Consider the following 13,876-nt stretch of genomic DNA (forward strand, 5'->3'; position numbering starts at 1 on the left):
CTTCTCGGTCTTTAATGTGATTACAAACCAGAGCCTCCTGGCTGAGTGCAGTTTCTGGTTCAGCAGGTCTGGTGGGGCCTGAGAGTCTGCATTTCTAACAAGTGGGCCACATTGGAGTAGCAAGGCTTTGGACTTACAAAGTTCTCTAACCCTGCACAACAGACAGGATTCTTAGCTCATCCTTATGTTGAGTCAAAGTCTCCCAGTTAGTCAATCTCCCCCATGCACGCACAGGAAAGCCAGGAAAAAGTCTCCTGTCTGTGGGCCCCTCCTACCCCAGGAAGCGCCTTTCCTCAGGGAGGAGACTGAACCTCTTAGTGTTTCATTTTCTTGCACTGCCTGTGTGTGTGTGTGTGTGTGTGTGTGTGTGTGTGTGTGTGTGTGGCGGGGGGTGCTGGGTAAATATCTGTTTCCTAAGAGCAGTGTCAGAAGAGGTCTCCTCTACATTGCCTTCACCCACCTACACATTTCCTCCCCTTTGCCTCTGAACCAGCCCACGGGCCTTGCTCTCTACTGGCAATGTCTTCCCCACACATTTCCAAAAAACAGAATTCTTTCATTAGAACTCTGATTTTAAACCTTTCAGAAGGCATTAAAATATGACCCCATCTGGCTTTAGCCATCCTGTCTTTCTAGGAAAATACATTTGACTCACAACCTTTTCATTTCCCCAAATAGGTCGCTCTCAGAAGACTCTTTAAAGCTCTTTTAGGGTACAGTTGGATATGAATGTTGCCAATGACAGGTATCTGTAAAAGTGTGAAAGTGACCTATAAAGCTAAAAGCATTCTGTAAATAAGAAATATTTGTATTATGTATACAGTTTCATATATTTCTGCTGCTCTTGCCTATGCAGTCTTATATTCTTTTAGCTTTGTCAGTAGGGGCTATTTTTTTTTAAGTCTTAGACATTTAGAACTATCACGGAGCCCTAATCATTTTAGAGGGTGAAATGAGATGCACAGATGTTAAATCAAGTCAACCCAAGATGCCACAGGTGGGAATGGCAGAGGCAGGGGGAGAGCTCAGGTCTCCTGACCCAGAGCAACCTCTTTCCCTCTCAGCCACTCTTCCCCTTCCTTGTTTGTAACGAAGCAGCAGAGAGTGACACAGCACCGGTGTGGGCACAGCAACAGTGTGCACTCAGCGGGTAGTAAGTCATTGCCGTAGGATTTTATATCTGGTGGGGATGTTGTAACTTGGCAGTTTGTCTTCTTATTCTCTGGTCTAGATGAAGAGAGTGAAACCCAGAGAAGTTAAGCCAAGACACAGCTTGTTAGGAGGGAGTCAGTCGCCTCTCAGTCCAGTGCTCCTTCTCCTATGTGCCAACAACTTTTGTACATAATGTAGCTCTGTAGACAGGAAATCAGAGTGCCAATTGCTCCTTTGTGTATCTAAAGCACTGCTCTGATTGTGGTCTATTGATGGACATTAATAAATGCCACTGTGCTCGGGCTTCCCAGCATGTTTGATTTTCAAAATAAATTGTATTTCATTCAAGGGAACAGCTAAGTTGAACTTTAGTGTTTCAATGGTTCTCATCAAAGCATCAAGTTCAATTACACAAACATGCAGACTGACAATTTAAATCATAATAAAAGGATAATTCTTTAATTCATTGACTTTTCTATTCTGCCAGGGACATTAGTCCACATGCAATTAGCATTTCATCTGTAACACTAGGAACCCTGGGGAAATTTAAAATGCCAAGGAACAGACCAGGGAATTAGAGGAAAGCTTCTTAATCAATCTACCTGAAAGTTTAGCACTTATTTTTATGCTGTACATAGCAACTATCCTCATTATTTATCTTGATTTCTTCAATCATAATAGTAAAAGGCTAGTTTTCACCAGCAGGGTTTCAAATATGCAAAAGACAGTGCACCCTATATAAGGAGGTAGACCAGTTCACCCAGCTCTCCCTGGATTTTCCTACAACTCATGGAGTTGGAATGAAGGGAAAGGTGGTTGATTTACCATTCTCAATCTCGTAATCTGCGAAGGCAAGTTCTGAGCCTTTGTTGGTGATTAGCAGCTCCCCATTCAGTGTGAAGATCATGGAAGCATCATCCAGGTTAATCATACATCCAACCACATCTCCTGGCTGCCAGGTACGTCCAAAATACCCACTCCCTTGATGCCAACGCTGCCCCTAGGAGACAAGATCCCAGAGCTCAGAGTAATGGAGATCCTAGAAGCAGCCCCCAAGCAGCTAGAGAAATGACCAAAGGAGCAATTTCTCCTAACTGGTAATGGTACCTGGTTTCTACAAGGCACTCACCTCTCTACCAAGGCCAAATCACAGGAAGGAGGAGTTTCATTCACAGATGAATGAAACTGAGATACATAAGGCTCATCAGAAAAGGTGGCCCAAGTTTCCCAATACCTAGTCAGCTATGACAATAAGCAGGCCTCCTTCTAAGGCAAAGTGGTAAGACTTTCACAGATACTGGCTGCATAGTGTTCTGTGAACCTCTTCTGGAGTAGAGGCACTGGGGTGAGGGACAAGGGCAGATGTGCAGTGATTACAGGAAGAACTTGGGTGTACAGTACCCCCTTCACCAGAGCAAAGAGCAAAATGATAATCACTAGGTAATAATCTAATATTGGTTTAAATTAACCAGGGGTGGTGGCCACTGATTTTGAAGCCAGAGACTCAGACACTCAGTACTTCCAACTTCCAGCGAAGTGTTTGGAGAAAGAAAAACCTTGGGCTGAGGATGTGTGGGCACTCTCCAGACTCACCCTGCTGCCTTCAAACACAAAGGCTTGGTCATCAGCGCCCAGCTCAATATCAGGCCGACAGCCTGGTCTGGCCCAGCCCACACGCATGTCTCCTCCGGTCACCACCTCAAACTCAAAATACCACTTTCCAGATCTCACTGCATAAGACCGCTCTACCCGGAAGAATCGGATCTTGTCTATGCTGACTTTCTCCACAGCTGGGTCAGCTATCATGAGAAGGAAGGTGAGTTGAGGGTGCAGAAGGGAGAGAGAGAAAACACAAAACTTTATTAATTAGGTAGCATTCCCTGAAAGAATTTGAAAACAATGAAGACTGATATAATATAATCACTGAGCAATTATTTTGTAGTAGATCCTTTAGAGAATGTATCTCAGATTTTCCTAGCAAAAACAACCCTAGGACATTTTACAGAGGAAAAACTGAGACTCAGAGAGGTTAATAAATCACTTGTTCAATGTCACAGAGCCAATAAATCAAGAAGAGCAAGGATTTGAACCCAGGTCTGTCTTACCCCAAACCCATATCTGTAACCACTTGTAATACTGCTCCAGTGGCCTGGCACATCCTGGGGTATGGGATGACAATGACATGGTCATAAATTATAATCTGGTGATTTTAATCAGTGAGAGAATTTCATTTAGGCATGAGATTACTTGGTCCAAAAGTAAGCTGATATTCAACATGTTTGGAAAATAAAAGAAATGAAGGTTTTGCGACCAAATAACCTGAAAAGCTCAGCTATGCTGGAGGATAATTTACTCCCTGTGGGACTGGGTCATAGATGTGCTCCTCATAGACACATCAGTCAATGGGACCATGTTTTATTACCAAACATGGTTTCCCCACCCATAACCCTGCTTCTTAAAATACCCCATTTAGTTTAGTGCTCTTCAGCAACAGTATCATTTTTAATGGTACAAGTTAGATCTACTCAAAGGTAGCATCTCCCCAGAAGAGGACATGTTAAGTTAAATTGGAACCAGAATGAGCAATCTCCACTCATTACCTAGTTCCTGGTCTGATGGCTCGATGTTATAGCCATAGCCAACGAATGTCCGGACAGCTTCACGAAGGCTGTCCCTGTTTGACTTCTTGGTACGCTCATCCAGTAATGCGTATGGCACCAGGCGGGGATTTCGTTTGTTCTTCAAATCCTACTCAAGGCCAGAGAAAAAAGGTTTGGAGAAAATACATTCTGTCTTTACAAATAGCTTGTCCCACTCACACATTCCCAGAAATAGTCCCTTCTTCCTTGAGTCTACTAGCTCTTCTCCCGGTGCCGGGATATTTAGCAATGCACATATTTACTACTTCTCTTCAGACTTAAATGAGTATAAATGGAAGAATTTTACTTATGTTCAAAGCTAGCATTAAAGAAACACTTTTGTAATAATGCCAGGCTAGGAGTAAAATGAAGTGTCATGAAAGAGTTGGAAACCTCCATTCTCAAGGCAAGGCAGATGGGGATTTATGTAACTACCCCCCATGGAATGATCATGCTATGATGTAACTGTTAGAGCCTCCTCAAGCAGCCTCTTAACAGAGAAACATCTGTGTTCATAGAGGAACATCAGAAAAGGTGGCAGAACTATAGTGGGTCCATTTCATTGCAGAGGCACACATTCGTATTAGAGTCCGCCTCAGTTCCTTAGGGAGGACTAAGAACATAATTGCAGTGATGGGTCATTATAAATAAATATACTGCCTGGCATGCTCTTTGAACCCTCCCATTCCCTTCTTACCATGGTTCCTTTTGTAGTGGTCTTCTTGCTTCTACACATGTATAAGTTCAGAGACTCAGATATGAATGAAAATGAGTGCACGCAGCTATCCCTGAACTTCCCTGACTCTAATCCTGGTATTTACCAAGAGGAAGGAAGCATTTCAAGAAGAGAGTGTGCCAGATGGTTTGGAGCTGAACTCTGGCTCTAAACTCTTCCTAATTCCTTGCTGCGCCCTGGCTCTTAGGCTGCCTCCTGCTCAATCTAAGAATCCTGGCTGCCCAGGAATCTTGGCCTGATGAACTGAATTAAGGGGGGCACAGGATTCTGGGAAGGCTGGTTTGCCCCTCTCCTGTGTTCATGTCCCCTCCTTTTCACTCTCAGTGGTAGATACTTGAGACCGTTCCAGAAATACTACTGAACTGTGATGTTGATTTGTGAGAGCCTTGGAGAATGGCATGAAAGCTCAATTCTCCACAAGGCATGCAGCAAGACAGGTAGGGGATGATGGCAGATGCAACCAGTGGGCACATACACAGGGCAACACAATCACAAGTGAACCAGACTAATAAAGGAAAGTAAGGCTGTCCTTCTACAAACTGGAATTGTGCTGGGAGTTAATGTCACTGTGATGATTATGAAGACTGTCCAGGCCCAAGATTCTAGAAATAATGAATGAGCAGAGACAGGGAGGCCAGAATGCAAGGGAAATGCCCATTTTCCAATCTAACACCCACCAAAACAATGGCATGCTGATGGAGGATCACATCTCCTAACTTTCCCAGCAGGCCTGACCCAGCACTTCTCACCTGTTGAATGCCATAGGTCCATCCTTGTTTTATTCTGTCTTTTGCCCAGACATTATGTGCATTTTCTGCAAGCTTATCCACTAAGATTTCCTGAGAAGGTAATAGCTTCACATCAGACAAATCCAAAGGGGCTGGTTTATAGCCATTAGACATGATGTAGCTACAAGTAAACAGAAACAAATTATATTTTGAACAGATCTGTATGACTCCCCCATTCCAGATTTTAGATCAATGGCACATGGTAAGAAAACTCTGAAAACAGGGCTCCAGTCACAGCCTTTATCCTGTGGCAGAATGGATAGCTCGATTCTATTTCAAGTCAATAGATGAAACCCCTCATCCACCATCATTTTAGTTAATGTGTGTCACAGACTCAAAGGAGACTGTTGGAGAAAGTGGATGATTAGTGCAAATCCATCCTTATTTGTAACAAAACACTTATTGCCCTACAAATAATGGGCACATTTAGCATGCTGTAACACCACCAGAAGCTCCTCCATCCTACTTTAAAACACAAAAGGTTCTAACCATACCAGCAAGGATAGGACCTTGAGCCAATGGTTTTTTATAAATCAACGCAGAATGATTGTTCAGTCTTGGAAAGTTAAACCTTTACTTAGGGAATTAAAAAATTCATGGCACTAGAGAATCTCTGAACTTGAAGTGACATTAGTGAGTGGTTAGGTGTCGGTCTAGGAGTCACAGCCTCAAAAGTCTTTACTTTAAAGGTGACGTGAAGATGAGAAAAAGAGCAGTATGAGTCCAGGTAGATGCATGTGTGAATGCAGAGGACAGGGCACACTGTAGAGTGACTCTCAGAGGAGCAGATGATCATGGCCACCTGGGTATGTGAGTCCAGAGGTGCTCATGGCTTCAGTGTCAATGAAAGCCCAGACCAGGGCCAGAACCTAAAGGTGATGACTTATAGACCAAGGCTCATGCTACCCAGGAATCTCTAAGCAGCGTGAGATTCAGGGTCTATTGTAGGCATAAGATACTGCCCCTCCTCCACCTTGTCAGGATGCCTGATCATGGGCTAGTCCAGTGGTTGGCAAACTGTGGCTTGTGAGCCACACGTGGCTCTTTGGCCCCTTGAGTGTGGCCACGAAGTTTCAATCACATTGTATGTGCGCGCCCGTACGTGGTATTTTGTGGAAGAGCCACACTCAAGGGGCCGCAGTTTGCTGACCACTGGGCTAGTCAATATGCATTGATTGCTGGACACTGACTCCAGCAGCCTGGGCCAGCAGACTGCCCCTCCTGCTGCTGCCTCTTAGATGTGCTGGTCTCAGGCTCTGAGAGAGGAGCTTGGGAGTTTAACAGGGAAGAAGGGGAAGAGAAGCATTTGATTAATTCTGGCAATGCCCTGGCTCCTTAACTAATTATGACACCTGTGTGAATGTGTGAGCATCCAAGTCTGGCATATGAGGGAGGGCACGTGAGTGAGCCAGTGGATGTGCCCCTGAGCACGTATCTGAATGTGTGAGCCCATGTGACTCTGAATGTGCAGGAGAGAGGAAGAGTAGTGCACATGCAGAGTTAGGGGCCAAATTAAATCTTGGCAGAGACACCCATTTTCACAAAGGATTTAGAAGGTTGGCCCAGTATCAGAGCAGTGGATCTTTGCTGTGGCTACCAATCATTTTCAGGGTCCTGTGCCAACTGCTATTTATAGACCAAAGGCAACACATCCAGCCGAGAGTGCTGCATCTCTTGGATCAAAACTAACAGTAGTAGTGTAGATCTGGGCAGAAGGAACAGAAAGAGGGAAAAGCTGGAAACACTTGTACTTTCACAGGTTCCTGTCTGGGTGTTTCCGTGCAGCCTGAGGAACCGGAGGAGCCACCCTGAGTTGGTGCTAGCAGTACCCGGGGCTGCTATCTGTCTTCGTGCATGGGCCTGCCATCCTCCCAGTTTGAAAACTAGACTGAAGCATTGAAGTCTTGGACCATTAAAAGCAATCACCTACTTTTTGGACAGTTTGACCTTCTTGAGATCTTCTTCAGCAGCTGGGTTAACATGAGCGATGTGACACCCCAAGGCCAGGAGGGTTCTGTGATGAAACAGAGGGAAAGACTAGGCTTAGCTGCAAATAAAGGACAGCCAGAACCCTGTCCCACATCCCAGCTGATAAAAGCAGACAACTGTCATTCATTTAGACAAGGGGCTTCCCAGAGCTTTTCTGTAAAGAGCGATAGTAAATGTTTCGGCTTTGTGGGTCATGTGTCTCTGTTACTCAGCTCTGCCAGTCTAGAGCATGAAAGCAGCCATGGACTATAGGCAAACCAATGAACTTGGCTTTGTTACAATAAGACTTTATAAAAATTGGTAGCCAGTCAGATTGGCCCATGGGCCATAGTTTGCCAACTCCAGATTTAGATGATAGTAAGCATAAGAAAATTAAAAAAGTTGGTTCCTAATCCCACTTCGAGACATTTTTGAATTTACAAATTTGAATTAGAATTGTATCCTGCTTCTCTGATTCCAGGGAACAGATAGGATCGTAATGGCAATTCCAGAGTCAGCGAGTACTGACTGAGCACTCCCCGTGCAGGGCCTTGAGCTGCACTAGACACTGTGAGGTACCAGAGCTGCACCCTCAGGAAGCCTCAGGGTGATTGACAACTTCACATATATGAGCCCCGAGCAAGGCACGATGACCCAGCATTGTTATGCCAACAAAACCACAGTGTCTGTTCCCTGACAACTAGAGAACAGAAATAGAATGCATAGAAAACAGGTAACAAGCACCAAAAACATTCAAGATGGGAGATACCAGCTTGGGCTAAAAAATATAAAGTCTGAATTAGGCTTTTAATCATGGGTGGGATCATAGATAAGCTAAAAGTGGTTTTTAAGTGGAATTTTAGTGAATCAAACCATGTTTTGTCATTGGTTTTTAGAAACACCTTATCTTTTTTTCTTGATTTAACCTAATTGCAAAAAGCAGTTGGTCCTTTGATTCTGTTTTTTTTTTTCCCCCCTACATTTTCCCTCTTTCTGGCAAATAGCAAATGGCCTCTAAAGAAATATATATGCTAAATAACAATGGTGGATGTGTTATTCACTTTGCTATATCCTTTTGTGGCATGAATAATCACCCTCTAATTTATCAGAATGGGTCATGTTTTCCAGGCAAAAGACATGTCTTTGAAATTTATTTATACGGCATTAAGTCATCCACTCACTGTTTAGTCCAAATTCAATTCCACTGAGCACTCACTTTAAGGTTTCAGTTGACATTTGCAGGTTATAATTCTTCTCAGTTTCGGGCAGCTTTGAAAACTCCACAAGGCAGGGGTGTTGCCTTTTATTGTCATCCCTTATCTAGGTGACAACATAAAGAATATAATTTAAGTTCGACAGCTGGCACTGCCTTGGAAAACAGAAAAGGACACAGTGTGAAACATGGCCCAGGTAATCTCTATCAGGCAAGACAAAGACAGCTATTTTGCTGATAGGCAAATAGATGATCTTCTCTCTAGTAAATGATACAGTCCTCAAGCTGCCAGTGGCTTGTGCTCTGTGCATTTGTTTCTAGCTAGTGGCTTCTGGCCTCTATCACCCCTCCTGCTTGGCCGAATTCATGGAACCGCAATGCTACTGAACAGCAGCATGCTTCAGATCATGAAGGACTACAGAAGCTGGACCAGTGCTGTCTAATAGAAATACAAGGTCAGCCACAAAGGTACCACACTTGTGATTTCAGATTTTCTAGTAGCCATATTAGAAAAGGAGAAAGAAACAGGTGAAATTAATATGAATGATGTATTTTATTTAACCCAATATATCCATCATATTGCCATTTTAATAAGTAATTAATATGAGATAATTTATTAGATATTGTATATTATTTTTCATAGTAAGTCCTCAAAATCTGGCATTTGTTATACTTACAGCACATCTCAATTCACAGTCACATTTCAAGTGCTCAGTAGCAACATATGACCTATGGCTACTGAATTAGTTAATTAATTACTTCATTCATTCAACAAATATTTGTTGAGTGTCTACTATGCGGTAGATAATGAGCTAGATGCTAGGAGTTCAATGGTGAGCTGGGATAGCCTTAGCCCCATGAAGTAGATACAGTCTAATGGGGCAGGATGCAATAAAATAATCCTATATAATAAAAGGCTAATATGCAAATAGACCCAATGGTGGAACAACTGAACAATTGGTTGCTATGACATGCACTGACCACCAGGGGGCACGAGGGGAACATGGCAGGTGTCGGCCGCAGTGGGATGGTGGAGGTAAGCGGGAGCACCAGACCAAGGTGGGGCACCGGTTGCTGTCATTGGGGCGAGCCTCTGGTGGTTACTGAAAATTTTTTGCTCCTGTGCGCTGTGGTCCTGCCCAGTGCTCGCACCTGCTGCCAGTGCTGGCCCCACTTGCATCCACTGCTGGTGCCTGGTGCTAGCCCTGATCGCTTGGCACCGTCAGTGGGTGTGAGCAGTGGCTGCTGGCCTCTATCACCCCTCAGGGCTTCTCTACCTCCACCTGCTCCTGAGGGGCTATTGGGGCTGGCAGCTGCTGCTCGCACCCACTGTTAGTGATGGCCCCACTTGCATCCATTGCCGGCACTGGCCCTGCTCACACCTGCAGCCGGCGCTGGAGCCACCGCTTGCACCTGCTGCTGGCACCCGGCACTGGTCCCAATTTCTTGGTGCCATCAGTGGGTTTGAGTAGTGGCTGCCAGCCCCAATTGCCTCTGAGGGCTTCTCCACCTCCCCATGCTCTTGAGGGGCAATTGGGGCAGCAGCCACCACTCACACCCACTGATGGCTCTGGTTCCGCTTGCACCCATGGCTGGCCGTCAGTGGGTGCGAGCAGGGCCAGCTCCATCACTGTGTGGGAGTGATGGCAGCAGGAGCAGGGCTGCCAGCAGACAGGGTACTGGAGGCCATGGCAGGAGGGGCTAGGCAGGGTCGCAGAGGATGGGCCGAGACCTGTCCCTGTGCCCACTGCAGCCTCGCAGCCCACAGTTCTTTTACAGGCGCATGAATTCGTGCACTGGGCCCCTAGTAATAGAAATAAAGGTAAAGTTAAAATTGTGCTTAGTTCTCTACAGGAGAGGTTTGTGGTGTTATAAGAGCATACAGCAGAGAGGTGGTCAGATTCAAGGAGAATATTTTATGGTAGCTATCCCAACATGTGTGCTAGAGTGCAGGACCCCTCGCAGTAACTAAGCTGAACCATTCATAATTTGAGACTTTCAGGGTCACAGGAAGCTTCAGAACTCACCTATACTAGTACTTCTACCTCAGACATGACCTTACAAATCGCAGAACAAAATCAATTTTCAGCCTCAGTGAAAAAAGCTTTCTCGTGAAAGAGGTTCCTTAACCTCCTCTGAGTGTCCATTAATCTAAGTGATACGTCCGAAAACCATATTAAACAAATTCTGATTCAAGACAACGAATCAGCCTCTTTTTACCACCCATGCAGAGAGGACAACTTTCCTAAAGGAAAGGGAGATGACAGGACTCTCAAAGGGGTGCTGAGAATGGACCTCACTCGCTATTCCCTGAATAAAGGAAACCAGCATTTGGGAGTAAAAAGGGAAGTAGGTTCCTGGTTTTGTCTGTGCAGAGCTGGCCTCCCCAGCACTCCTGACAGTACTAAACCAACAACCGAACAAGCCTGCTGCTGAATACAGCGGCAGCTAGATAGGTGGTAGTCTGGAGCGAGTTTAGCTTATGAGGCTCCCTTCCTCATTCAAGTCTTTGAAGAACCCTTCCAGGTAACAAGGCAATCCAACCGTCCACCTCGGCCTGGCCACTGGAACCCGTACCTTGCCAAAAGTCCAGCCAAGCTCTATTTTGTTCATTCCCCAAAGCTCGTGGATATTTTCAGCCAGTCTGTCTCGGATCTTCTCTAGGTGAGGCGGCAAAACCACCTAAAAGGAAAGGAACAAGTGTGAAGTTAGAACTACAAGAGCCAACTGTAATCTACCATAATATCTCTATGGATCAGGTGTTCTAGTTGACTCCCTACATGTAACCCAGGATTCTTTCCTCTCTTGGCTTCCTCTCTGCCCATCTCCTTTCAGTCTTCTTTTCGGATACTGCTGTTGCGTGTTCTTCACCTGGGAATACTTCCCTGGGCTGTAGATCCCCTCTCTCCATGCTTTCTCCCTGGGAGATCTCACCTCCCCGTATATGGGTAGTCCCAAGTAAGTACATCTCCAGCCACAGTCTCTCCTGAAATTCAGACCCATTGTTTCAACTGCCTACAGGATTTTCCCACCAGAGTGAACTCAATAAATTCATTATCTTTTCTTTTAAACCCTTTTCTCTTCCTATTTTTTCCCCTCCTCTTTTTGTTAAAGGGCCTCACCATTGCTTTAAGCCTGGAAGTCATCCTAGTGTCTTCCCTCTTGGCATTATCTGTTCTGCCACCCACCTCCCCTGCCTAATCAGTCATAAAATATGTCATGTTTATTCACTAAGCATATTTCTGAAGGGTTCTCTCCTCTACATCATTCCACCTCATTATTTCCTCCCTGGACCACTGTAAGAGCCTCATGATGGGTCCTTCCCACTCCCCATCAATCTATCCTCCATACTCTGGCCAGAGTGATGAGTTTATAAAAACAAAACCACATTAAAACACATTCTTCCTGCATGTCTCCAAGTGTTCCTTGGCACTCCTAAGACATAGACTAGATGTCTTAACTAAGTGTGTTTCTTTAGTTGTCTCATCACAGTCCTCCCAAACACATCCTTTCCAAACTTCTTGAAATTCTTCCAAAAGGTCACACTGTTCCACAGTTTGGTGCCCTTGCATATGCAACCTTATACTCATCATGATACACAAATGACAAAGACTCTCTCCTTGACCAAACTCTAGAAAGGTACTGCTGAGCCCTTTTTTGACTAGGCTCCATCCTTGGCCTTGCCCTCAAGACCCTAGTTTTAGAATCATGCTAAATCAGTTTAATGAGAATCTACTACTCTTATTATCTGATCACCTTCCATATCTGATCAAATTTCCTCCCCCCCCCCCCCATCATCTCCCAGGTGATAGCAGATACTCCGGTCTGCCTTCAGCTAGAATCCTAGTAGATCAGGTTGGCAAGAATCCATCCAACCCCTGATATTTCCTCTTAGTAACTGACCATAATTGACCACCCCAGGCCCTACCTCTCAACCTGCTCCTTGGCTGTAAATCCCCATTTGTTCTCGCTGTATTCAGAATTGACCCAGCTCTGTGCTGGAGTTCCTTTCTCCTTATTGCAATAGACTCGAAGTAAAATTTGTTTTTACCACTTTAACTGCTATCCAGCTCTGGTTTTAACACAAACACCTTCAATATTTATCCTTCTGAATTTAGCTCAAATGTCACCACCTTTGGGAAGTCTTCCACAATTACCTTCAGGGAGAGTTTTTCTGTGTTTTCCTGGAACTTTGCTTGTCTCTCCACTGAGGTTACAAACTGTGGGCCCCGCCCAAGTACTAGTAGTTTCTCTCCCCCCCTCCCCCATTTTAGTTTTAGTTTACTACTACAATAATAAAACAAATCATAACTGTATTTGGATTTTACTGGTTAACTAAGATAATCTGTTTAAACTAAGTGCTCCTTTAACTGATTATAGTCTGGAAGTAGAGGTACCGCATGCTTCAGTGAAAGAAGAAAATGTGGAAAGAGGCCTCCACATATAACCCAGATCACAATGTCAGTGACCTCAGCTGGTGACTACCTAGGACGGAGTAACACTAGCTTTATAACTGCCTCCTGGGTGTCTGGGGGCTGGGTTGCTCAGAGCTGGGCTCCTTTCTCTCCAGGGGCTGTGGGTGGTTCAAGCACTGAGCACTGTTCTTGTGTAACCACAGGGCTCTACTAAGCGATACTTAATCGGCATATTGGTTAATGTGCCCCAGGGAGAATGGAGTTGACTATGTGTGAGTACCTTGTATTTAACTTCTCCTTTGACAATAATTTCACAGGACAGTAGATTCTAAAAAATGACAAGGTCTCCTTCGAGGTAATAAATTGTACCTTTCCAATGAGAGCTTCTCTATTATTTTATTTCCCAGACACATTTTCCTAGATCCAGGGTCCATACCAATTCACCTTTGGGTCCTGACAGTACCTTTCTGGCTTGTGGATCTACCTCTGTTCTTTGATTTCCAAATGTTCAATTCTGCATGTTTAGAAACTCTTCTCACTCTTTGGTCAAGCCCTCTTCTCCTCCCTCATCAAAACTTCCCCTCACTTTTTAAGTATCTTTTAGAGGCCCCATTTGTTCCAAAAAGCCTTTTCTAAGTAACACACACTGATCTGGTAATTTAGTAAGAAGGGCAGCACAGAGAAGCAGGAATCGTGCTCCTGTTCATGTTCTTCCCCAACTTGGGCACTAGCAGCTTGTGTACACAGAAAAGCTAATTGGGTTCTTGGTCCTCAAACTTCTTGTCTAGAATAGCCAGGATCCAGAACCAGATGATGGAGTCCTAAGATCACCCTGGCTCACAGACTCCTCCCTAGTTTCCCATCTACATTCTCAACTCCAACTACTCTCCAGGTGCTGTACTAGGCTCTGTGAAGCAGGTGAAAAAATGCTACAGTTTCTGTTCTATGGGACTTCACAATTATCA

At 44.7% G+C, this 13,876-nt stretch overlaps 1 protein-coding gene across 1 annotated transcript in view; it reads right to left on the minus strand.

The window, feature by feature from the left end:
• The window catches only part of RYR3 (ryanodine receptor 3), a 380,950-nt gene that overhangs the window by 211,014 nt on the left and 156,060 nt on the right, over positions 1-13,876 (minus strand). Inside the window, exons 21-27 of the mRNA XM_014532943.1 lie at positions 11,074-11,178; positions 8,500-8,603; positions 7,246-7,329; positions 5,277-5,436; positions 3,753-3,900; positions 2,746-2,951; positions 1,978-2,152 (exon numbers count right to left, since the gene is read on the minus strand). Coding sequence (XP_014388429.1) covers positions 1,978-2,152; positions 2,746-2,951; positions 3,753-3,900; positions 5,277-5,436; positions 7,246-7,329; positions 8,500-8,603; positions 11,074-11,178 — 982 coding nt within the window. The remainder of the gene's footprint in view (positions 1-1,977; positions 2,153-2,745; positions 2,952-3,752; positions 3,901-5,276; positions 5,437-7,245; positions 7,330-8,499; positions 8,604-11,073; positions 11,179-13,876) is intronic.

This window comes from Myotis brandtii, unplaced genomic scaffold (assembly GCF_000412655.1).
Source record: "Myotis brandtii unplaced genomic scaffold, ASM41265v1 scaffold927, whole genome shotgun sequence".
Classification (NCBI taxonomy): domain Eukaryota; kingdom Metazoa; phylum Chordata; class Mammalia; order Chiroptera; family Vespertilionidae; genus Myotis; species Myotis brandtii.